The sequence below is a fragment of the Lagenorhynchus albirostris genome, chromosome 3 (assembly GCF_949774975.1).
Source record: "Lagenorhynchus albirostris chromosome 3, mLagAlb1.1, whole genome shotgun sequence".
In the NCBI taxonomy this organism is placed as follows: domain Eukaryota; kingdom Metazoa; phylum Chordata; class Mammalia; order Artiodactyla; family Delphinidae; genus Lagenorhynchus; species Lagenorhynchus albirostris.
Window position 1 is genome coordinate 159,358,792 of NC_083097.1, and position 25,364 is coordinate 159,384,155.

The 25,364-nt window shown below is 55.8% G+C and overlaps 1 protein-coding gene and 1 non-coding gene across 3 annotated transcripts; one reads left to right on the top strand and one right to left on the bottom strand.

The window, feature by feature from the left end:
* Window positions 1–975: 975 nt before the first annotated feature.
* On the top strand, window positions 976–25,233 carry KCNN1 (potassium calcium-activated channel subfamily N member 1). 2 transcript variants are annotated; one of them, XM_060146638.1, is made up of 9 exons: window positions 976–1,131; window positions 5,518–5,994; window positions 6,666–6,761; window positions 9,048–9,466; window positions 12,408–12,549; window positions 16,498–16,608; window positions 17,178–17,305; window positions 21,828–21,897; window positions 24,628–25,233. In XM_060146638.1, the coding sequence occupies exons 2-9, from the start codon at window positions 5,599–5,601 to the stop codon at window positions 24,880–24,882; spliced, it is 1,617 nt and encodes a 538-aa protein (XP_060002621.1). In that variant the 5' UTR covers window positions 976–1,131; window positions 5,518–5,598; the 3' UTR covers window positions 24,883–25,233. The 2 variants fall into 2 exon arrangements, 1 of the variants encoding a protein (XP_060002621.1); XR_009539927.1 differs by having other exon boundaries at window positions 999–1,131; window positions 17,178–17,280; window positions 24,628–24,766.
* Window positions 14,933–15,005, bottom strand: TRNAD-GUC (transfer RNA aspartic acid (anticodon GUC)). Its single transcript has one exon. It is a non-coding gene; the product is annotated as a tRNA-Asp (tRNA).
* Window positions 25,234–25,364: the final 131 nt, after the last annotated feature.

Here is a 25,364-nt window from a genome sequence, read left to right on the forward strand (position 1 = left end):
TCAGATGTCCCTGACCTGGTCCAAAGCTCAGGGCCAGGAATAAAACAGATGGGGGGCTGGGAGAGAGATGGGGGGAAGCTGCTGCCCCCAAGAGCCCCTGGGCTGGGGAGGACAGAGCCAGACTCAGTCACCCAGGTGACAGGGTGGGGACAGGGTGAGGCTGAGGTAGTGAGGCTGCCTGGAAAAGGAGGAGGTAAGGGCTCTCCACCTTCCAGTCCCCAGGGCTCCTCTGAGCTGCCATTAACATTGAATGAATGTTGCCCAAGGCCATCCTCAGTGCCAGGGGAAAGGGACACCATTTGCGGGACCCCCAAAATAGTCTCCTGCTGTTCTGCCATCCTGGCATTGGTTTGGGGAGTTAGGACTGGGGGAGGGGGCTAAGTCTGAGTGGGCTCTCTCCTTCCAAAGAAGATTACCTTTGCCCCAGCAGGCACCCCCCCTCCACCCCTGGAAGCCCCCATACCCAACTCCGAGGCATCTTCTACTTGCCAACATCCTGCTTCCCACCCCAAGACTCCCCCACACGGAGAGGACTTTGATGAGGTCATTTCAGGAGGGAGATGTCCAGTCACTTTGCAAAGTTGTCCCCTCAGCAAGTGCGTGGTGTGATCAGCGCCCAGGCGCGCAAATGTTGAGAGGTGGCTGGAGTTTGGGGACCTGATTTTGGAAAAGGAGTGGTTAGTTCTCAAAGGCTGTCGAGGTCGGGAGTTTTCGCTTCGCTAAGGTCCTCTCCACGGCGCGGGGCAAGGGTGAGTTTGAGGAGCAGCAGCTCGCTGGGGAGCGAAGGGGGAAGCGGGGAAATGAGGGATCTTTAAATAGAGGCGGGGCTTGCGGGGTCGCCGGGGGCGGTGCCAACCCGGGATCGGCCAATCGGCTGCGCCGCCGGCGTCGCACCGCCCCCTCCTCTCCCTGCCCGGGCGGGCGCTCGACCCCCGGCCGGGCCCGTGGGCAGGGCGGCGGGGGATGCGCACGCTGCCACCGCCCCCGGCCCCACCGCCCCGGGGCCTCGCGCCCGCCCGCTGCTGCCCGCCCCGCCCGCGACCCCGTCCCCGGCCCCTGCCTGGGGGTCCGCGGCCGCGCGGGACCCTCTCCCCTCCAGCCTCGTCCGCCTGCCCAAGACGAGTCCCGCAGGTACTGAGTGGGATGGGCAGGGGCACCCAGGGCGGCATGTCCCGGAGTGAGATGCGGTTTGGGGCAGGGGCTAGGAGGGTTTCCGTGGGGTCCGCAACCCAGGGGATACGGCGACGGGGGGAATGTGTGTATGTGCACTGCCCGAGTGAGTAGAGATTCACGGACCCCCATCCTGGAGGGGGAGGGTACTGGGTTCACTTCGGCGGGGGCAGAGCAGTGAGTCTCTAAACTCCATAGATACGGTGGGGGAGCTCTCGGGGTGGAGGCAGTGACCCAGGACTGACATGGTAATGGGAGGAAGGAGACCCTCACCACTGGCCCCTGTATCCAGCCATTAGGGGCAGCACGGCAGGGGTCGGAAAGCCGGGTCCCCCAGCTCTCCCTGGACAGAGGTTGGGTACCCAGCACAGTGCACTGCTTGGGCTGTCCTGGAGGGTGGGGCCACAAATGTGAGTGCTGAAGGCTGGGGGTGAGCCAGAGATGCTAATGGAGATGCATCAGAGTGGAGGGCACTGGGGACAGCAGGCTAGGGCAGGCTAATTGCACCCTGTTGGCTGCTGGCAGGTTCCTGACGGGTGGTGATGGGGGGAATGCCTAAGGGATGGGGCAGTCAGCCAACGACTTGCTGCACCCACTGTCGGGCAGCCCATGGGGTTGGAAGGACGAACAGATCCTGTTCACCCTGCAGAGCTGTGGCCCCAAGAGTGCTGGTGGAGGTGTGTCCGAGGGTCCTACCCCACCCTCCGCAGGGACACACAACCCACAATTCACCCACATATCCTGGAAGGTTCTACCATGTGCTGCTCTGGCCATGATTCCTGGGAGCAATGGGGTGGGCATTTGCCCCAAGGAGGCTCTGCCTTGGAGACTGATGGGCAGGGGTCACGTTCTCCTGGTCCAGCTCTGAAGGACAGATCACAGTGTTCGGTAGTGTCACCACAACAGGCGTACCCATGGCTGAGTGCTAAGCATTTTCCACATGAGATCTCACTCCATTGTGGCCACTGACCCCGCTGGGATGGCACCGAGACGCCCCTTTACTAAAGAGGTAAATGAGGAAGTGGCAGTGACTTCATCCTGGCTGGGACACCCAAAGGTCCCTCTGCAATCAACCCATCATTTGTAAAAGAGTTCACTCGAGGGCCTTTCGGGTCTGGCCATTTTCTTTCTCTTCCTGTTGGGTGGGAGAGTTTGGAGGAGTCGGCCTCCGTGCTCCCTGCTGTCTGCACACCTTCGCCCACTCCTCAAGAGCCCTCCTGGGTCCCCCCGGCCCTGCTTGGCCTACAGGTTTCCCACAGCATCTCGTGGGATGGGACACGAAGGCGGGGTTTTGCTCATCCCCTCACCCCAGAATTCAAGGAACAGAGGTCCTGTGCCCCAGACAATTTGGGGAATTCCAGGAACCCTCAAAACGAAATGCAGCCCATAGGATGTTTGTTGCTTTTTAGAGGAACTCCTTGGAGAACCCAGGGCCTTCACCCAGAAAAACACACCCTTTCATGGACATCCAAACCTTGGCTGGGGTGTCACAGGGACTTCTGGTTCTTTGGGAAATCTCTGAGGGTCCCGGGGACCCCAGCTTTAGGCCCAGATTGCATTGAGGGAGGGGAAGGTGAATCTGGGGAGGGGTGGGGTCTCTTGTCCCCAGGGCCCTAGGGTCCCACCCAGTCTTTAGAAACGGGCTGCCCCCTTCTCCTGTGGGATCGCAGGCAGGCCACTCTGTCCTTCCATTTCCTATGAGGTCGTGGGAGGGGTGGAACAGTCACCATGCCTGTGTTCTGAGCTCTGTGGCCCCCTCAAGGACAGGGCCAGGCTGGCTCCCTTTCCAAACAGCCACTCATCAAGAGGGACCCAGGCAGATCCTGCCATCCACTGCCCCCAGACTGCACCAACTTAGTCCCTGCCTTTCCTGGCTGTGTGACCTTGGGCAAAGTGCTGAACCTCTCTGAGCCTTGTCTCCCCTCTGTAGAATGGGAGTAAGAATGCCACCTGCCTTGCTGAGTGGCAATAGGGATTAAATGTGGTAATTCTCATCAAGGTCTCGGCCCGCAATAAGCAATAGGTCCGCATTAACAACATGGGCACTAAGAAGGCCCTCCCAGAAGCCACCTGCCGCCTGTTCACATGCCCTACCCCACCCCCCCCTGCCCAGGACACGTTAGGACACGGCTGCCAGGCAAGGAGGAGCATGGCGGAAACACGGCCGAATTTGGCCTGTGTGTTGGGCGGCTGAGTCACATCCCCAAATTGCATCTTCATCGGTGCATTTTGGAAGGTCGTTTGCACCGCTCCCACCCGCTTCCGGTCCTGACTGCCAGGCCACCACCTCTCCTGCCTTTGCTCCCCAAGCCCTGGGCAGGAGCCTTCTGCACCTTCAGGAGGGAAGATGGGAGGGGTGCCTGAGGTTTCCTTGTGTCTTGGGCGAGGGCAGGGTCTGGGGCCACTGTGTGTGTCCTGGTGGCAAGCTCTTGGCCCTGCCTAGCAGCTGACAGCCCTTCAGGTGGCAAGCAGGGGCTCTAGCCCAGAGGAGAGTGGCACCTGAGTGCTTGTGAGAACGAAGAGAGAGATCAGGGCCAAGGTCAGCCTTATAAACTGTGAAGTGCTGGCCCTGCAGGAGATGAGCCCATATAATCTGTGATGTCCTGGGACCACATGGGGCCAGCTCTTATAAACTGTGACGCATCAAGTCACAGGTGACATGGATGGAAGTGGGACACATTCTAAGACTCATGTTTCTTGTGTTCCTACTGTGTGCTGGCGCCCTCGTCTGGAGGCGTGGAGTGAGTGGGACAGATACTGCCTGGGGCGGGGCACGGACACAGGCACAGCTGGTTCTGCAATGCATGCGGTAGTGCCCTGGCCAAGGTCACCCCTGTCCCGCCTGGCAACATGGCTCACCTTGGCAGGTCCTGATGTGACACTCTCTGAGCCTGTCACCCCCAGGAACATGGCTTCAGGGCCAGGGAGGTGTCCTCTCTGTGCACGCAGCCCCCTTTCCTGGGCCCCCAGCACATGCCAGCTTGGCCTTTTCCAAGGGGACAACACTTGGCCCACAGCCCACCACTGCGTGGCTTCTTGGGAGAATCCCACAAGGCAGCCTGGTTCAGAATCTGCCTTGTAAGGAGATGGTCCCTTCACCACATGGTACCTCAGTTTCCCCATCTGTACAACTGGCCAAATCCCAGGACCCTCTTCTTGGGGGTGTTGTGAGGATTAAGGAGAAAAATCTGTGCAAAGGACAGAGCCTGGCGTGTAGTAGGTGTTCAGTAAACGCAGGCTGTGGTGGCAGCAGGGGGTGCCTGCAGGGGTGGGGAGTGAGAGAGTGGGCTGGGGGTTGGGGTGGCAGGGGAGGATCTGGCAAGTTGGGACCCAGGAGATTGGACTCCAGGCAGCCGCATCATGTGCGTGTCATCGTCTTCAAGGTCCTTGCTCTTTCATGTGACGCCAGGGGACACTGCCCTGTGCAGGAGCAGGGGGCAGATCAGACAGTCTCCTCCTTGGTAGCCAGTTTCCTTGGTGGGGAAACTGAGTCTGGCCCGAGGTCACAGGACCGGGCCAAGCACGTCTCCCAAGACCCTGTAGCATCAATTCTGGGATCTTAGAGTTAAATCCTGGATTGCTGTTTTGGTCCTGGAATGTGTTTGGAGATCACAGACCTCCCCCCATCTAAGCAGGAGGGAGCTGAGAGTCTCATAGCCATGGCCGTGGTCCCCAGTTTCCCCCGGCCGTATCCCGTGACTATGTAAGTGTGTTCAGGCCTTTGGACGGCTCTACGGGAGGAACTGGAATAGAGCGAGATTAACTTGTCCAAGAGCCTGAAGGTCAGAAGGAGACAAGCCTGGATTGGAACCACCTCCCAGCTGCTCATTTACGCGGCCTCTAGTCCTCCCAGGCAAACCAGCCAGCGGATTCCATCTTGAGGCATTCAGAAGTGTTTATTGAATGCTAGGCATTGTTCTAGGTACCTGGAGACACAGAAAAGTCAGTGGGCAAAGGTCTGGTAGGAGGGTGTTCCAGGCAGAGGGCACAGCAGGTGCAAAGGCCCTGAGGCAGGACCAGGCTTGCCGGGATCTGGTAATGGGTAGGCCACCGTGGCTGGAAGGGAGTGACTCTGGGGAAAGTGAGAAGGATAAGGTGGGTGGGAGCCAGACCACAGAGGCCTCCTGGACACAGTGAGAAGTTGAGTTTTTATACAATGGCACTGGAGAGCCATGGGGAGGCTTGGAGCAGAGGAGGGACATAGGCAGGTTTCTGGAGTGGCCAATCCACGTGTCAGCCGCAGTCGGTTCCTGGCCTCTCCAGCCTCAGAATGTGCTGGGGTGGGGTCCGTAGCCCTCTGGTCCGTTGCTGAGGCCCTGACACGACCGTGTCCCCCATGCCCTGCAGGTCAGCGCGGGAGCCCAGTTGCTGAGCCATGCCGGGCCCCGGGCGGCCGGCAGCAAGCCCAACCCCAGCACCCACATAGTCATGAACAGCCACAGACACAATGGCTTCGGGGGACGGCCACTGGGTGGCGGGCTGGGTGCCCTGGGCCGAGACCCTCCGGACCCCGAGGCCGGCCACCCGCCTCAGCCTCCAAACGGCCCAGGCATCCAGGTGGTGGTAGCCAAGAGTGAGCCGGCCCAGCCCGGCAGCCCCCGGGGGCAGCCCCAGGACCAGGAAGAAGAGGAAGATGAGGAGGAGGATGAGGCGGGTAGGCAGAGGGGCTCGGGAAAGCCCCCCAGCGTGGGCCACCGTCTGGGCCACCGGCGGGCGCTCTTTGAGAAGCGGAAGCGTCTCAGTGACTACGCTCTCATCTTTGGCATGTTCGGCATCGTTGTCATGGTGACGGAGACGGAGCTGTCCTGGGGGGTCTACAGCAAGGTAGGTGTGGCCCTTCCCCCTGGCACCCCAGGGAAGCCCTGCCGGTCCCACTGGGCTCCCTGAGACCCCTTGGGCACGGGGTGGGGGGCCACATCAGCCCTAGGAGAGGGGGGTGGGGGATGCTGAGGGGTCCCTGGAGGTGGGAAGGTGGGGGCCCCTGGGCCTCCTGTTGTGTCCACCCCGTGGGGGCAGCAGGAAGGCTGCAGGTGGGCCCAGAAGCCTCCAGCCCGTTCCCTCTGCCCTGCAACAAGGGGCTGCACCTTGGGTGAAGGTGGGGATGGGGCTGCCTCCCAAGGTCAAGCGGGGGGATGGGGGAGCCCCAGAGAAGGGCTGCACGAGGAGCAGGGAAAGAGCTTTCCCTTTCTCAAGAGCGGTCAGGACCAGGTTACATGGGTCCCCAAGTGGATGTGAGGACAGAGGGAGATGAGAGCCATGTCAGCCTGTAAACTGGGAAGTGCTACGTCTGCATGAGGTCAGTTTTTGTAAACTGTAGAATGCTGTACCCATGTGAAGCCAGGCCTTATAAGCCGAAGTGCTGGGCCCGCCTTGCTCTCAGCCCAGGCCTGAGGAGTAAGGACCGGAGCTTCACTTTCTGAGTGAAGTGACCAGGTGGGGGGTCAGGAGGGCTGCCTGCCTTGACAGTGTCTGTTCTGCCCTCTCTCTTTGTCCAGGAGTCCCTGTACTCATTTGCACTCAAATGCCTCATCAGCCTCTCCACCGTCATCCTGCTGGGCCTGGTCGTCCTCTACCACGCCCGGGAGATCCAGGTCAGTGCCCAGTGGGGTTGGGGTAGCTCCCCTCCCCCCAGCCACCTGGGACCCCAGCCCACCTGGGACCCCAGCCCTCTAAGGCATAAAAGTATCAGTAGCCTCTTAATAGTAAAAAAAAAAAAAAAAAAAAAAAAGGACTTCTGTGGAGACACACTGTTTAGATCCCTCTAAATTTCCTTGGAATGCATATCTTCATTTTAATTTTCATTGATTCTTTGGTAAAGAGCACCAACATTGGGGGAGCAGGAGGTGGGCTGGGGTTCTGGTGCGTGTGGGTTGTTTTCACAGCCCTGGGTCTTCCGAGGTTTTGCAGCCATGGGGTCCAGTGTTTGTAGCACCAGGCTCCTTTCCCTAGTCCATCGGACCCTGTTTTTGAAAGATTTATCTTGTGCCAGAGAGTTTATTCTCCTATTTCAGGGGTTGATCAAAACCTGGTCAGGCTCCTGGAGAGCCCAGTTCAGGGCTTGTCAGGCAGGCGTTGCCACAGCAGGCTGGCACCAAGGCCTGGGGACACCAAAAGGTGTCAGATGTGGCTCTTGAGTCTGGCCTTTGACCCCTGACCTCAAGGAGCCACAGTATGGCAGGAGATGGGTGTAGGAAAATCCTACCTGCGTTGCACTGTGTGCAGACCTGTCGGGGACACCCAGGGTCTGGCACACAGGAGGGGTCCCTGATCTGGCTGGGGGTTGGGGGGAGGGGGACAGTGACCCCTGAACTAAAGGAAGCAGTTCTGAAGATACAGCTGTGGACAACAATCTGGCAGTTCCTTCAACAGATAAACACGGAGTTACCATATGACCCAGCAATTCCCCTCCTAGTTACACACCCAAGAGACACAACAACCTACATCCGCACAAAAACTTGTACACGTATGTTCATAGCAGCATTATTCACAATCGCCAAAAAGTGGAAACAACCCAAATGTCCACTGACTGATGGATGGATAAACAGAATGTGGTCCATCCGTACAATGGAATACTATTCAGCCAAATGAAAAAAGAAGGAAGCACTGTGTGTTTGTAGCACCACAACTGAGTGGCTTAAACAACAGAAATGTATTCTCTCACAGTTCTGGAGGCTGGAAGTCCAAGATCAGGTGCTGGCAGGGTTGGTTTCTCCTGAGGCTCTCTCCTTGGCTTGCAGACGGCCACCTTCTCATTGTGTCCTCACATGGCCTTTGCTCTGTGCTTACACATCCCTGGTATCTCTTCCTCTTCTTATAAAATGACACCAGTCCTGTAGGATTGGGACCCCACTCCTATGACCTCATTTAATCTTAATTATGTCTTTAAAGGCCCTATTTCCAAATACAGTCATACTGGGGGCTAGGGCTTCAACGGATGAATTTTGAGGGGACAAAGTTCAGTCCATAACACTCCACCCTCTGGCCCACCTTGCAAATCTTTGTCCTTCTCCCATGCAAAATGCACTCATCCCATCCCAACAGCCCCCAAAGTCTTAACTCATTCCAGCATCAACTCTAAGTCCAAAGGCTCATTTAAATATCATCTAAATCAGACATGGGTGAGATTCGAGGTACTGTTCCTCCTGAGACAAAATTTGCCTCCAACTGTGACTAGACAAGTTGTGTGCTTCCAAAATACAATGGTGGAATAAGCGTAGGATAGACATTCCCGTTCCAGAAGGGAGAAATATGAAAGAAGAAAGGGGTGGCAGGTCCTACACTTCTCTCAGACCTAGCCAGGCAAATGCCGTTAGATTTGAAGGCTGGAGTATGGTCTTCCTTGGCTCAGCGCCCCACCTTCGAGGCCCACTGTGGTGGCAACATTGCCTCGTTGGCCCCGAGTGGTGGCCTTTTGTGACTGCCTTCTCTCACTCAGCTTGATGTGTTCAAGGTTCATCCACATTGTAGCATGTGTCAATGCTTCATTCCTCTTTATGGCTGAGTAATGTTGCATGGTGTGGAAGGACCACATTTTGTTTATTCGTTCATCCATTGATGGACACTTGGGTTGTTTCCACTTTGGGTGCCTGTGAACAGTGCTGCTGTGATTGCGTGCACACAAGGACATGTTTGAACGACCATTTTCATCTCTCTCGCCTATATGAGATGGCCGGGTCATTGGTAACTCTGTGTTTGACTTTTGGGGAAACATCTGTGCCACATTTAGCTTGAATTGTGGCCGACCCTGAGAACTAGGGAGTTTTGCTTTTGAGGCCGTGTTTCTTGTGAAAGCCGACGGGGTTTTCGGCTGGGATCTTGCTCCGGGGCCTGGCCTCGTGTCCGAGGCCCACCTCATCCCGCCCGCCTGACCTCCGCAGCTGTTCATGGTGGACAACGGGGCAGACGACTGGCGCATCGCCATGACGTGCGAGCGCGTCTTCCTCATCTCCCTGGAGCTGGCCGTGTGTGCCATCCACCCGGTGCCCGGCCACTACCGCTTCACGTGGACAGCGCGGCTAGCCTTCACGTACGCGCCGGCAGCGGCCGAGGCCGACGTGGACGTGCTGCTGTCTGTGCCCATGTTCCTGCGTCTCTACCTGCTGGGCCGCGTCATGTTGCTGCACAGCAGGATCTTCACGGACGCCTCCAGCCGCAGCATCGGCGCCCTCAACAAGATCACCTTCAACACGCGCTTCGTCATGAAGACGCTCATGACCATCTGCCCGGGCACCGTGCTCCTTGTCTTCAGCATCTCCTCCTGGATCATCGCCGCCTGGACCGTGCGGGTCTGTGAGAGGTGCGCCCCTGACCCCTGATCCCACTGACCCTCACGCCCACCCACGACTTTAGTGACCCCAGGGCTCTCCCAGCCATCACTCTGTCCCCCTGACTTCTGACCCTGGTGGACCCCATGCCTACCCACGACTTCAGACATCCAAGGCCTCCCCCCAGCCATCACTCCATCTCCATGATTCTGACCCTGGTGACCGCCCCCCCCATACCCAGTTCCTGGCCGCAGTGACAGTCCCTCAAGCGCAGCTCCCTCATCCCTGGGACTCCAGCCCTGTGTCCCCACTCCCCTCCAGCCCCTACCCCACACCCCTCTAGGACCCCATCCCTCTTCCTCCTCCCCCTCCCCCAGGGGCCCCTCCCCTGGCCCAACCTCTGGCCCAGGGTGGCGGAGGCAGCAGGAACAGGGCCCTCCCCTCATCCACCTGTCCCCCCCACAATTTAACCTGCTCTCCTTCTCCCCTCTGCCCGCCCCGCCGGACTGTAGGGAAAACATGTGAGTCCTACCCTCAGCTGAGCTATGTGTGCAGAGCTGCCAGCTGCCCTGCCCGCCAGGAATTTAAGATCCGCTGCCACCAGGGGAGGGAGTGGGGAGGTGAGGCAAGTGGCTGGGCCCTGCCCCGAGCCCACAGGGCCCCGCGGAGAGACTGTCCCAGTGCTGCCAGGCAGGTGGGTCTGGGGTCAAGCCCAGGATAGCGGGAGGCAGGCCGCTCTTGGGCTGTGTGCACACGGCATCCCTCGGGTCCTTGTCACCAAGGCGGGGCAGTGGCGGGGAGAAGGGGGGAGAAGAGCGTACTTAGCTCTGGTGCCTTGTCGGGGCAGCTGGCCCCAGGGGTTCAGACAGCTCCTTTGGAGAGTTAAGTGGGTCTGGGGTGAACGAGAAACCCATCCAAGCTTTTAAGACCCCCGTAAGGGGTCTGTTCTGAACAGCCTTGGAAGGTGCGGGGCCATCCACCCGACTTATATATGAGGACACTGAGGCTCTGAGGGGCGAAGGGACATCCCTGAGGGCCTAGTTCCTGATTGTTTCCAGAAACCCCCAGCGGTTCCAGGAGAAGGAGGGGCCCCACTGGACCTCTCAGGGCCTGGGGGTGCCTTGTCTGGGAAGGGGTCTCTCCTGCCTTGTGCCTAGCTGGGGCTGGGACTGGGCTTCCTGGGAGGTTCCTGGGCTGGACCTGCCCCCAGATCCCCAGTCCTCACCCCTTCAAGCGCCCCCTCCATGACCCCTGCCTCAGCCTGATGTCGGGCTGATGGGGGTGAGGGCCTAGCTCTTCCTGTCATCAAGGTTTACTGTCTGAGGGTCACACAGGGACTCCTTGGACCCCTAATGTGCCCCCGTGCCAGTTCCCACAGACCTCAGGACTGAGATCTGGGGAGTGGGAGAAGGTGCCTTGCATCGGGCATCCCTGGGGTCCAGGCTGGGTCACTGCAGGGGTGCCTGGTAAGGGTGGGGAATAGGGCAGGGCCCGGGGGGGCAGCCAATCCTAAATTCTGAGCCCTCTGACACCGCTTGACGCCCTCTCGCCTGCCTCGCTCCACCCCTGTGGCTCTGTCCCACCCCACCTCCTGCATGCCCCCCACTCCCTGGTCCTGGGTGGTCCTGTAGCACCCACCGTAGCTCCAGCTGGGCCTGGAGCCTCCCCCGATGGCTGATGGGTCCCCCACTCCTCCTGCCTCCTGGGTGTGGAGCCCTGGTCTCCTGAGAGGGGGAAGCGGGTGCCGCTTGGGGCTCACATACCTCCGTGAAAGATGGGGTTCAGTCCCTGGTCCCCCTTGTCCAGCAAGCAGCCTGGAAGTCCAGGCTGAAGGGGCCTGGAATGGCACCCGACCCTCCAGGGGGGCAGGGACTCTCAAAGCCCAGACCTGCTGGGAAGGCCTCCAACCCTCCTTCCCACCTTTTGGGTTTCCATCTCCTCCTTATCTTGAGCCCCTGACCCCAGCCCCATCTGCCTGGGACAGCCCTATCCGCCAGCTCCCCCTGCCCTGCCCCTGCGGCCTAGGAAGGAGGGGGTCAGCTGGAAAGGGCTTCCTGACCTCCCAGAGCTGAAGGGGCTTTGCAGGTAGGGGGCTGAGCTGGAGCAGAACCTTGAGCCATCCCCAGACCCAGAGAACCAATCCCTTAGTCCCCCAGCCTGGGCTAACCATAGGTAGAAACAGTTCATAGCCTGTGTGGCCAGGGTCCCAGGCCACACAGCCTGGGATTGGGACAAAACCATGTCCTTGCAAAACCTTGGGGTCTGTCCCCCTGAATAACAAAAGTTGAGTCCCAGGCCTCTCCCCAGTGCCATGCAAGCTGCCCCTTCCCTCCTGACTGCCAGGAGAGCCCCAGGCCCAAGGCTGGCGCAACTGCCCTCCACAGATTGACTTTCCTAATACTCCCAAGCCCCAGGGTGTGGTCCTGTCTCCCCGTAGGGTCCTCCTCCCTCCTTGGGACCTTGCTGGCTGGGGAAGTTCTTCCTAGTGTCTGACCTGAATCCTCGCCTCTACTTCCTGCCGCTTCTGGTGCCCGTGGCCACCCGTGTTCACCTCTGTCTGTGTGTCTGTCTTTGGGAGGGGGATTGTGTGCACACGCGTGAACACATGTGCATGCCCCCTCATGTGCGCACGCTCATGTGCGTCACCCACCTGTGGACCCCTCTCTGCCCAATAACCAGCAGCTTGGGGGTCAGGTGAAAGAAGGTTGGAAGGGATGCTGGGAAGGAGTGGTTGCCCTCTGCCCTGTGGTACCCTCAGGAGGACCACAGGGCTGCCCCTGGCACTAACCATCCCCCCACCCTGCCCTATAGTGGTGCCCTGGACACTTTGAGCCTCCAGAGTGATCAGCTCCCTGCAGTCAAGGCCCCCATGCAGCCAGGTAGACCCAGGGCCCTGCCTTCCTGGGGGTGTGATGAAAGCAGAGGGACCAGTGTGGATTGACTGGGCCCTCCCTGGCTCCCCCCAACCCCCAGGTATCACGACAAGCAGGAAGTGACCAGCAACTTCCTGGGGGCCATGTGGCTCATCTCCATCACCTTCCTCTCCATCGGCTACGGCGACATGGTGCCCCACACTTACTGCGGGAAGGGCGTGTGCCTGCTCACTGGCATCATGGTAAGGGCGAGGGCCCTTGCACATGCCCACTGATGGGGAGCCCACGCCGTCTCAAGGTGGACCTGTTCAGAGATCCTCCCTGTGTCAGCCCACCCCTCCGCCACCCTGCTCCTTCCCTCTGATGGGACACAGAAGACACCCTCAGGCTTCCCGGGGACATCTCCTCTTGGGTTCTTCCAGCCCTAGATAGGTAGCTTCCACTGTATTCTCCAGTCCAGATGCTGTGGTCCACTCTGAACCAAGAGTCATTTTTGCCCCTTTATGCTCCGCAGCCTGCTCAATTCACAGCCCTTGGATCCAGGGCAACAGGCTTGATGCTTCTGTGCCTCTGTTTCCGCCACTCCCTCTGCCTGTTGCAAGGACTGAGTCCGTTCATTTATAGGAAATGCCTAGAGTCCTGAATGCCTCGGATACCCAGTCAATGCCCTCTGAGCCCTGCCATCACAGCCCAATTCTCCATCATTTCCTGACTACCGGGGTGTCCTGAGCACCCCACTGAGCCCCTGGGTGTAAGGTTTATCTCTTGTGACTCCTGTGGGCCCAGGCAGCACCGCTTCTTCCCTAAAGACTTCTCAAGTCCACCTGCTTGTATGGGCAAACTTTGGCGTCTGGTGCCTTCCCTTTACCCTGATCTGATCATTAGGTTCCCTGCCCATCCCTTCCTTCTGGAACCTTCTTTCTCTCCAAGTTTCTTGCATCTCCACAAGTGCTTTTCCGTGTTTTGAATTATGAACTGTTCGACGTACAGTAGGGAACCCCTCTCTCCCCAGCCCCCAACTAGCATGTTCATCTTGATGCCGAAAACTCAGCCTCTGTGCACTGGTGCTGAATCAAATCCTGGAGTCAGAGTTTGGGGTGAAGTAGGAAAAAGGAGCTGTATTGCTTTGCCAGGCAAAGGGGGACACAGCAGGCTCATGCCCCGCAAAACTGTGTGTCCCAACCTGGGAGGATTTGGTGAGGAGTTTTATGTGATGGTTCATGGACGGAGCTGCTGATAAGGCCCAGAGTGTGTGCAGGGCCTGCATTCCTTTAATCTGACCTGAGGTGATCTCCTGATGAGCTTCTGTGGTTCTTGAGGTTATCAAACTTACAACCTTCTCTCTGGAATGAAGACTGCTTCATCAAATAGTTCATCTTCCGTTTGCTGGGGGCCTTAGTTCTGCAGAAGAGCTCAAAGATACTCTTCTGTGCATCCTTTAAGGTGGAGCCAGGACCTGCCCCAAGGCTGCACTATGGTTTCTTGGCTGCCCCTCCCTTGTCTCTGCATCCCTTCCCCTCCCTTCCCTGATTAGCAACTGTTCCAAAGGCTTCTGTTGCCCAGGAGCCCCACAGGGCCCTGCTTGGTTTCAATTTGTGAAAAAAAATAAATGAACACCCACAATCCAAAGGAAGTCAACCAACCCGATTCCCCCCAGGGTCTGCCCCAGGCCACTTCCTTTTCTTCATAGAGAGATGCTTTTGTTCTTGCAAAAGTACTATGCTGGGCTTCCCTGGTGGCGCAGTGGTTGAGAGTCCCCCTGCCCATGCAGGGGACACAGGTTCGTGCCCCGGTCCGGGAGGATCCCGCATGCCGCGGAGCGGCTGGGCCCGTGAGCCATGGCCGCTGAGCCTGCGCGTCCGGAGCCTGTGCTCCGCGACGGGAGAGGCTGCAACAGTGAGAGGCCTACGTACCGCAAAAAAAAAAAAAGAAAAGTACTAGGCCGTCCCCACCATGGTTTCCTTTCCTCCTGCAGAGGGAAGCGCTGTCTTTCCATTGGCTCCTCCCAGCCCCCTTCACTGAATGTAGACTGACCCTGTTGTCACCATCTCCCGAGGCCCGTGGCTCTCTCCCCTCTTCACCTCTTGTCCCCTCCTCTTTGGACACAAGCTGGGGGTCCACGTCCTCCTCTGGCCCCCACCGGGGCCTCGCTTCTCCTGGACAAGCTGACCTAGACCCTCTCTCAGTTAAAAGGCATTATGCCTGTTTGCTTACGCTATTTTGTGAGATTGGAAGGGAAAAAAACTAAAGATCGGCCACAATCCACCCCCCTACCCCCATCCCCGGCAGATGAACTTTACAAACGAAAAAAGAAGAGCTCTCAGATAAGATGATGGCTTTAAACCCAGAAAACCCGCAGCGAAACAGAAAAGCCAGGTTCTCTTCTCTGGGATGAGGCTCCTTCCAGAAAATTAGTTCCATGTTTACCCTGTGGCTCATTCCAGACCCGTGCCCCCGGCACGTGCAGGAATGTTTACACCCAGGGATGTTTTTTGCTTTTCTCTGTCACCACACAGCCAGGTATCACACGAAGCCACACATTGGTCTTTCTCTCTCTCTCTCTCTCTCTCTCTCTCTCTCTCTCTCTCTCTTTTTGGCCACACCGCATGGCTTGTGGCATCTTAGTTCCCTGACCAAGGGTCGAACCCGGGCCCTCGGCAGTGACAGCGCAGAGTCCTAACCACTGGACCACCAGGGAATTCCCCACACATTGGTCTTTTAAGCCACCTTCAAATTCTTCTGTTAGACCTCTCCTCTTCTACCCTTGCCCAAGTGTGTCCCCTCCCAGTCTCTGCCCCACGGACTCACCCCCGGCCAATAGCTTATAAAGCACACATTTGCTCATTCTTGAACTTCAAGGCATCCCAGCATGGCCTCTGAACTCAGTGTCTTTTGCCGGACGTGGCATCCATGCTATTGTGCGGAGTCATTGGCTGGTCCTTTTCCTGGGGGCATAGTGTTCTACATGGAGGTTTCCAGTAAGTTTCTTTGCCCCAGTTGACAGGGCTTTTCTTGAACACAGACTCCTGAGTCTTCCCAAGACCTTCGTCCTGGCCAGGAACGCATGATGGGGTCTCCTCAGGGGGCGACTTTGTGCCCACCCTTCCCCATAAATGTTTCCTTCCATTCGGAAGAAAAACTAGCCACTCCCCTGGCCCTCAGAGGCTGAGCCCAGGTCTCTTCCTTCCTTCCATCCTGTATGCAGTAGCTGCAGGAGGAAGCAGCAGGTGGGTGCGGTGCCAAAGACAGCCTCCAGCGCAGGTGGGGAGCCACCTTCTGGCCCCCCTCATTGGCCCCTGCCACCTGCTCCACACCACTCCTGGGGCTGATGACACCTGGATGTCCTGGGCTCCCCGTCTCCTGGTTCTCAATGGCAGAAGGTCCCCCTTCCCGCCCTCCTTCTGCATCCCTTTTCACTGCCCCCCACCCCTACCTCTGAGCCTTGCCCTCCCCCTCGGGTCCTCACTCCTGCCCTTCTGTCTCTCAAGTGGCCCCCAAGTGGACAAGCAAGTCCTCTCTGGCCTCTTTCCCTAGCCGGGGGACTGGCTGCCATTCAGAACATACTGGGGAGGGTGGTTGCTAGAGCAGGGTACCCATCACGGGGAAGGTGTCCCCTCCCTTTACTTCCCCGCATCCTGGGTCCAATACTTTGCCTCTTTCCTCCTGCAAATGCCCCACCGCAGGCAGCGGGCCTGACCCTTCTTTCTCGCCACCCTTCTGACCCTACCAGCAGAATCCGCCCCCATGACTGGCCAGCAACATGTCAGCCGGGTCTCTGTCCCCATCATCCAGACCCCAAAGCCTGGATGGAAATGCTTCCCAATCCTCCCACCTCCGTGGGCCTCAGCCCCAAATGTACGTGCAGATCCTGCCTGTTTCTTGTGCTTTCTCTTATCTCCGAGCCTCACTTTCCCCCTCTGCCCAATGGGGATAAGAGCGGTCCTACCTCCCGCGGTTGTTGGGGATCAAATGAACTAATTTATGGCACAGGCTCCCTGGACGTTTGATGGATATTAAGCTAGCGGGGTTGGGAGTCAGTGAACTCAGAAGATGGGATTTGCCAACCCTGCAGGTTTGGAGGGCAAATGTGAGGGGGAGGAACCAGGAGGGCTTCCTGGAGGAAGGAGGGTATCCTACTTGCAACCCATACGAGGTGGACCCTGACATGCCCCCTCGCCCTCTTCATGCAGGGGGCTGGCTGCACGGCGCTCGTGGTGGCCGTGGTGGCCCGGAAGCTGGAGCTCACCAAGGCAGAGAAACACGTGCACAACTTCATGATGGACACTCAGCTCACCAAGCGGGTAAGGACGCCAGCCCCATCACAGCCACTTCGCCTTCTGGTCCTCAAGGGCAGACCCTCCTCACCTTACTTCTGCACACGTGCCCACGGGTCATGCCGCGCTGCCTGCGTGTGCCCAGACTGCCCTGGGCTGTACCACCATGTGAACACCCTTAAGCTGTGCACAGGTGTCCACTTCTGTGCCCAGTCACAGCCCAGTCACGGGCCCCTCAGCAAGAGTCAGGGATTCATGGTGAGGCAACCAGATGCAATTTATAAGCCGGATGAACTCAGCAGGTCAGCTTCTCTGTGCCTCTGTTTCCTCACGTACAAAATGAGAGAGATACCGGCGTGTGTCGATTCACTGAGTTAACATTTGCAAGTTGTATAGAAAGGGTCTAGCCCATGGTGAGTGATGTGTGTTAGGCAGACACACGCGTGCACACACACAGCACAGATGTGGATGTGTAAACATGGTCCTGACCTACAGTCCCAGGACCCCAGAGGGGCATTTCCAGGAGTTTCTGGAGGTTTCCAGAGCCTTCCATAGTTTTGTGCTACTCTAAGGAACTGTTCTTTCTCTGGCCTCAGGTAAAAAACGCCGCTGCTAACGTTCTCAGGGAGACGTGGCTCATCTACAAACACACCAGGCTGGTGAAAAAGCCAGACCACGCCCGGGTTCGGAAACACCAGCGTAAGTTCCTCCAAGCCATCCATCAGTAAGTCCAACACCTTTCCCACTTGCATTTCTGTGTCCACCTGGCACGGAGGCAGCCCTGGCCCCCGGGGAGGAGGCTGCAGACTAGGCCAGACAGCTCGTCATGGCCACATCATGGCCATTCCCATGCCAGGTGGTCAGTTGGGTTGGGGCCTGCAGCTTCTGTGCTGGGTGGGATAGTGGGTTGGTCGGAGGGAGGCAGGTGATGGACCCAGCACTTGTCCAGAACAGTCACCTCTGATAAATCATGCAAACCACCCAACACAGTGGCAGGTAGCATATTTTATTCTCTGAAATAGCCAAAATGACTCTCCCCTTGGACACTGAAGCAATTTCCCCTTTTTGCTTTGGCTTCCAGGAAGCTCAGAATTAAATCTGTGGCCTGATTCATGTGGGATAATTAGAGATTACTTAATTTTCTCTGTTGTCCCTTTTTCCTGAGAATTATTTAATCAAGTGGTTCTCATCTTGGCTGCTCATTGGAGTCACGTGGGGGTGCTTTTTAAAATCCCACAGGCTGGGAATTCCCTGGTGGTCCAGTGGTTAGGACTCCATGCTTTCACTGCTGAGGGTGCTGGTTTGATTCCTGGTTGGGGAACTAAGTTCTCAGAAGCCACACAGCGTGGCTGAAAATTTTTTAAAAATAAAATAAAATCCCACAGGCCATACCCAACACCAGTTACAGTAGAGTCTGGGATACAGCCTGAGCTCAAGTTTAAGTTCCTCAGGTGAGTCCAGTGTGCAGCCAGAGTTGGCAGACTTTTTCTGTAAAGGGCCAGATATTAATTATTTCAGTCTTTGTGGGCCAAAGTGTCTCTGTCACAACTACTCAACTCTGCTGTTGTAGCAGGAAGACAGCAAGGATGAATGGGTGTAATTATGCTCTGATAAAGCTTTATTTTCCAAAGCAAACAGCTGTCCAGATTTGGCCTATAGACCATAGTATGCCAATCACTGTCCACAAGAAATATGTGAACCACATACATAATTTAAAAGTTGAAATTAATTTTAATATATTTATTCAATCTGATATATCCAAAATGTTATCATTTTAATATGTGATTAATATAAAAATCATTAATTAGATATTTTAGAAAGTTTTTTATACTAAATCTTTGCAGTCCGGTATGTATTTTACACTTACAGCCCGTTTTTATTCAGACCAGCCACATTTCAATGCTCAGTAGCTACATATAGGATGTATGGGACAGTACACAGTCTAGAATTTAAACAGTTCCAAATCCTGTGGGATTGGGCACTCACATATAAATTACAGTTGAGTCACATAGTAGCTGATTTAAAATAGAAAACAACGTGTTTTTAAGCACTTTTCAGAATGGGCCCATGCATTCCCAGGTCTTACGTCCTGGAAAACCTCATTCACAATTGGGCTTCCCTAGGAAAATCAGATGGATCCCTGCCCCAAGAACTCTCAGGCCAGACTCAGGGGCTGATGAACCAGAAAGCGAGGCAAACAATGTTAGGGTCTGAACTAGTACAACAGGAAGTCAACCAAGTCACCCATAGGGAACAGAGATGAGAGGCAGCACAGAGAACCCTGGTGTGAGCGGTAGAGCCAGGAAGCTTATTGTGGGGAGACCCCAGGGTGTGGCTGGGACGGTCAGCTCCTGGGGCACAAGAGGGTAATGGAGTGTGACCATAGCGAGATCAGGCCATGGGAAAGGAAGCTCAGTCAGCTTGACTTTAATTTTTTAATCCTCTTTAATAATTTTGCCTCTTTTAAAAGAACAGCTTTATTAAGGTATAATCGACATACAGTCAACTGCAGCTATTTAGAGTGTACAGTTTGATCAGTGTTAACATATGTATACATCCATGAAACTAGCTTCACAGTCAAGATAATGAACAGATTCATCACTCTAAAATCTCCTTGAGCCCCTAGCATCCTTGTCTTTTAGCTAGAGAGTTTAGTCCATTTACATTTATCGTGTTTACTGTTATGATTGGATTAATTTCTCATGATAACAGTCCCTATTTCATGGGACTGTGGGGAGGTCTAAATGCAGTGATATGCAGAAATGCCTGGCATAGTTCCTGGCATAGAGCAAGCAGTCAGTAACACATGGTACCCCCAACCTCTGCTTCACCTATCACCTATGAAGCAGGGAGAGGAGTTGGTGCCCCACCTGCTTGACTTCACTGTGCCCAGGTGTTAGTCCTATTTCCTCATAAGACCCCAAGGCCCTCCCTGTTGACCCTTCAGCAGTTGTTTACTGACCACTGGGTCCCAATCTAGTCTCTGCCACCTAACTGTGGGGCCTAAGCAAGTGACTACAGTAGTCCAAGCTTCGTTTTCTTATCTGTAAAGTGGAGACAGTGGTGACATGCCTCTTCTCCAGGAACAGAGTGTGGATCAAACAATTGGGGTGACCAGATGATTTGTCTGCACCTGCCTGTCACACAGTATTTTCTGAAAATGGGAACTGTTGTTGTTGTTGTTATTACCACCCTCGATATGTTCATTTGGTCATTCCACAAACATTTCCTGCACCAGCTGGTGTGCCAGGCATGGGGGACACAGACATGGCTCTGCTCTGGACCTTGCCCCAAGGGATGTCCCAGAAGGTTCTTTGGGAGAAGTCGGAGGGTAGGAATTGAGGAGAGTTAGGTCTGTGGAGAAGGCACCTGCTCTGTGAGTGACCTTTGTCCATTTGTTCTGGGGAAGGACTATCTCGCTCACCCTTAGGTCCCCCTGAACACTTCCAAAAAAACAGTGGCCTTATGAGAACAGCTGATGAAATCAAGCAAGTTTGAACTAGGACCTGAAGGGTGGATGGGATTTGGGTAGGAAACCGAGAGGCGGGCAGGCATACCAGGGAGTGTGCACAGTTTGGGCAAAGGCGGGGAGGTGGGAATGAGCACAGTGCCAGGGAGACCAGAGGTACCACCTGCGGGTGTGAGGGAGCCACGGCATCTTCTTGAGCTGGAGAGTCCCCATGATGGGAATGCAGTATGAGCAGCCAGTGAAAAGGAAACCGTGGTCTTGGAGAGGACAAACTGAGGAACACAGCATAGGTTTGGGAAGCGTACACATTTCCTAGGGCTACTTTAACAAAAGTACCACAAACTGGGTGGTTTAAAACAGAATTTATGATCTCACTGCTCTGGAGGCCAGAAGTCCAAAATCAAGGTGTCGGCAGGGCCGTTCTCCCTCTGAAGGCATCAGGGGAAGATCTGTTCCAGGCCTCTCTCCTAGCTTTTGGTAGCCTCAGATGCTCCTTGGCTTATAGAAGCATTGCTCCAGTCCCCCATCTTCATATGATGTTCTCCCTGTATCTTCACATTGTCCTCCCTCTGTATGTGTCTGTCCAAATTTCCCCCTTTTTATAAGGACACCAGTTATCTTAACCTAGTTAAATTTGGAAAGACCCTATTTCCAAAGAAGGTCACGTTCTGAGGTTCTGGGGGTTAGGACTTCAATATATCTTCTGGGGGGACACCATTCAACCTGTAACAGGAAGGTTCCAGAGACGCCAGGAATGACTTGCCCAGGGCAGGCATGTCAGTGGCTCCTTAGCAAGTCCCTGCCAACTTCCAGGGCTAGGGGTGTCTGTATCCACCTCCACTTCTCCAGACCGAGGGCTGGGTCCTCTCAGGGGTCCTGGCAACACCCAGCATAGGTGGGCCCCAAGGGGCCTCTCCGAGCATCTATCACATGTGGGTGTGCAAGGGTTGAGTTTGGACTAGTGAGGAGGAAAGGAGAGTCCTACCTGGAAAGGTCTCCCTGGGCTGGTTTAGCTACAGAAGGGGTGGAGAGAAGGGGTGAGGACAACACCCCCCCACCACCAGCCCCATAGGCAGCTGTCCAGGGGGCCAAGGTCTCAGAGGCTGAGTGGCAGACTCAGGTGCAAATCCTGCTAGGATGCCAGTGGGCACCGGCTTTGCCCCTCTGAGCCTTGACTTCCCCTTTGGGAAATGGTACGGGCATAGTTTTCGGGACTAAATGTCCCCTCCAGGGCCAGGAGCTTGGCACAGGCAGGCATACAGTGGGGCTGCAGGGCCGGAGGCAGCTGCATTTGCTGTGAGGCACTGCTGGAGGGAGGGGGCAGAGGGAGGATGCATCCCTGAGGGCTGGTACCACCCCCTCAGAGGCTGGACCTCTCCCTAGAGCAAGGGCAGCAGCCCCTCCGCCGTCCAGGGCCCCTAGCCTGGCCCTGGGGTGGCGCACGTGGGAGGGTTGGGCATGGGCTGCCCAGGTGTGCTGAGATTAAAATTGCCTTGTGGTTTCTCCCTGCTCCGCTGGGTCCTGCCAGAGCTCAGAAGTAAGTCTCTTCCTGGGGGTTAGTGCATGTGGGCACTGTGGGTGGTAGCTAAACCGCCCTCCAGGCCCTGCTGCCCCCTGCATGCCAGGAGGGAACGGGCTGCAAGGGGGCTAACCTCCAACTTGCCCCTCACCCCCCACTGCATATCCCACAAGGTGACTCTGGGTGGGGTGGGTGCATGGAGGAACCCTGACCCCACTGCAGCCTCTGCACAACCCCACCTTCCCACCTGTCCCACAGGCTCCGGAGTGTGAAGATTGAGCAAGGGAAGCTAAATGACCAGACCAACACGCTCGCAGACCTGGCCAAGGTGAGCAGGGCAGGGTGAGGTGGGGCAGCCCCCTGGTCCAGAAGGAGTTGGTTAGGCCCTCAGAGGAGGATGAGGGATGTTCTGTAAAGGACAAGGCCCAGCTCCTGCCAGGGAGGGAGGGACAGGGCTGGTGCCCATAGTATAGACAGGTGACCCAGGCAAGTGATGCAGGGCAGGCAGGGACCAGCCACCAGGGAATAAGAGCCCTGTCTGCAGGGGTCCACTGTGACCAGAGGCTCCAGTTGTTAGAGTGATGCCAGAAATCTACATCTGTGTGTAAAATCTTTACTTTTTAACATTGGCGGCTGTTTTATCAGCCTTTTTTTTTTTTTTTAATTTCTTGGCCACGCCATGCGGCATGTGGGATCTTAGTTCCCTGACCAGGGTTCGAACACACGTCCCCTGCAGTGAAAGTGTGGAGTCTTGACCACTGGACCACCAGGGAAGTCCCAATTTTTGTCAGCCTTTTTTTTTTTTTGGCATCTATTTTATATTTTTAATTCATAGCTAATAAAAAGTTTTAATAAGAATATGTAATTAGTGGGCTAAATTGGTGAAGTGGTACTTTCGTATTTAGAAATGTCATCTACATACAAGCTCTAAAATCTAAGAGAAAAACAAATTTCTTTTGCTAGGGTTATAAATTCAAATTATAGCATCAGGAGAAAGCTTATTTGTATAGCAATTAAACATCTTTCAGGAAATTAAAGTTGATTGCAAGAGCTCTGTAAGATCGGTGTGTGTTATAAATGGATCTATTTGTTGGTTCTAATGTCAGGTCCCATCCAATTTCCCGCTTTTTATTCATCCATTAGAAGATATGTCAACTGACTCAACTTCAGTTGGGCAAGCTCTTAGAATATTTGTCACACTCTTCTGAACTCCCTTTTGCCCTTTCATAAATAGTTCATGTGTGAACTTTGCAAATTGGCTCCAATGCAATTTAATTAAATACTAACGGGGGACTTCCCTGGAGGTACAGTGGTTAGGACTCTGCGCTTCCACTGCAGGGGGCAGGGGTTCAATCCCTGGTTGGGGAACTGAGATCCCTCATGCTGCACAGAGTGGCCAAAAAATAAAAATAATAATAATAATTTAATACTAACCCACATAAACTTAATTTGAAAGGGAACATTACAGAGGAGAAAACATATTCTAGAACTCTGAAGAAATACTTCAATCGGTAGTAGAAAGAACATAATCCTAAGAGCATGTAGAAATCCTTGGCCAACTAATTTGATGTCATATGAGATTACAGCTCCAAATACATATCGAATGCCTTTGAAAAATTCAGGTACTAGATATTATAGTTTGGATTATCCATATCACACTTCCTTCATTAGTACAGATGATTAAAATGTGAATTTATAAAAGTTAGTTAAACCTTCTAATTACAGCAGTATACTCTTCTCAAAATACATTTAATGAAGGCTGCGAAATAAGCCTTTCACTGGATTGGATTATAGGGTTTCTAATTTTTTTTAATTTAACGAGGTTAAAATGTTTTCCAATATTAAATTTTAATGCTTTCCAAGGTTGCTGATTTAATTTGTATCTCTCCAACAAAAACAAAATGTATATTCTAATAAAAGTTTAAACCTCAGAGAGGGCCAAAAAAGAACCATCCAAGGGCTGGATGCCTCCAGATGTTACTCTCTGGCTCCGGGGGACTGTGTGACCCCTTGAAGCGGGCTGGGGTGAGGGTCTGCAGCCCTACGGGGGTGGGGTGGGGGGAAGCGGGCAGAGGCATTTGTTCATCCTTGGATGGGGTTGGCCTACCAGTAACAGGAAAGGGTGGAAGGCAGGGCTCAGGTAAAGGTTTTCGGACCGGAAGGGAGAGGCTGCAAGTACAGTGCGGAAAGAAGGAGCTGTGGGGTGGATGACCTGCCTCCCTCCCACAGATCGAGAGGTTCGGGTGGGGTAGGGTGTGGCACAGCCCCTTCAGCCCTCGCATCTGAGGCCCAGGACGGGCGGTGAGCTGCGGTCTGTCTGGGCGTCTAGACAGCGCGGAGCTGGGCTGAGACTCGGAACGGTGATCTAGCGCCACCTGGTGGTTACAGCGGCATTTGCAACTAGGGCTGTTCTGCGTGTCCCGCCTACCCACTGCAACTCCCGGGCCCATCTGGACTGTGGCAGAACCAGCCCCTGCTTGCTGGGTTGTGGGGAGCAGTCGAGATGGCAGGGATGCCCCACGACCTTCTGTAATGTAATTGTTGTGGCTGTCGTGTTGCCCGGTCTGTGATAGGGTCAGATTCTTGGGGTGGTCACCTCTCCCCCCCCGCAGACTTCTATCCCCTCCCCAGTCGAATGTGGAAAGCAGGGGATAGTTCACAACCGAGCCTCCTCCCCCTCGACCGTGTCCCCAGCCTGGAGCAACACCAGTCCAGAATCACCCAAGACCACCCTCTGGCTTTACAGGCCATGCAGCTAGTTCATCCCCTCACGGCAACTCTGGTCACATCCGCTGGGCCCCAAGACCTCCCTTGACCTTCCCCTGGTCTGCTGGCTCCGAGCCTGGCACTCAAGACCTGTGTCTCCGCTCCCCTCGCCTATCCTCCCACCGCTCCCTGGGGCCCAGCAAGATGCCTTTGGCTGGTTTGGGGGTGCGCTCACAGTTGCTCCTCACTTGGGCCGCCACCCAACCGGGGCTGGTCTGCCATCTCTCTGCAACCACCCCTCCCTCTCTCTCACCTGGCCTCTCCTCTCTCCCACCCTCCCTGTCTCTGACAGACCCAGAATGTCATGTACAACCTCATGTCCGAGCTGCACGCCCAGCACGAGGAGCTTGAGGCCCGCCTGGCTGCCCTTGAAAGCCGCCTGGACGCATTGGGCGTCTCCCTGCAGGCCCTGCCGGGCCTCATCGCCCAAGCCATACGCCCGCCTCCACCACCCCTGCCTCCCCGGCCTGGCTCCGGCCCACTGGACCCGGTGGCTCGGAGTCCCCCACACCGGCGGCCACCCACGGCCCCTTCAGACTGCGGGTGACGGCTCTGCCTGCCACCAGACTCCTCAATCTTGGCCATCGTGTGGCCGCCACCTCCACGCCAGCCAAGAAGCCCTGTACAGTGGCGCCTCTTGGAGTTCAAGGAGCTGAAACCGAGTTGGGCTGATTGGACTGGGGCCCGCCAGACTGTCCGGGCAGAGGGCAGGGCCATACGGCAGGCAAGGGCAGGGGCGGGCCACCACTGGCTTCCTCCCTGATTGGAGCTGGGAGAGCCTGGAGCTTCCTCTGGTCCTCTGCCACCCCCAACCCCCGGCTCTCCCCAGGCTCCCGGTGGGTGCGGAGCAGCCAGGAGAGGGGTCCTTGCCAGTTCCAAATAAAGCAGGACCCACCCACTTGCTGCCTGTTGTGCGTGGCTGGGGGACACTCATAATCACAACATGGGGAGTAGATACCCGGCCCTGGGGTTCCAGACCAGATGTGGGGGTCAAGGTGAGCCCATCCCCATCCCCATCCTAGGCAGGTT

Excerpts from the sequence above, each read along its gene's own strand:
- KCNN1 (XM_060146638.1), top strand. The coding sequence starts at position 5,599 with ATGAACAGCCACAGACACAATGGCTTCGGGGGACGGCCACTGGGTGGC. Across the intron at positions 6,762-9,047 it reads ACCACGCCCGGGAGATCCAG|CTGTTCATGGTGGACAACGG; the intron begins GTCAGTGCCCAG and ends TGACCTCCGCAG. Across the intron at positions 12,550-16,497 it reads GCCTGCTCACTGGCATCATG|GGGGCTGGCTGCACGGCGCT; the intron begins GTAAGGGCGAGG and ends CTCTTCATGCAG.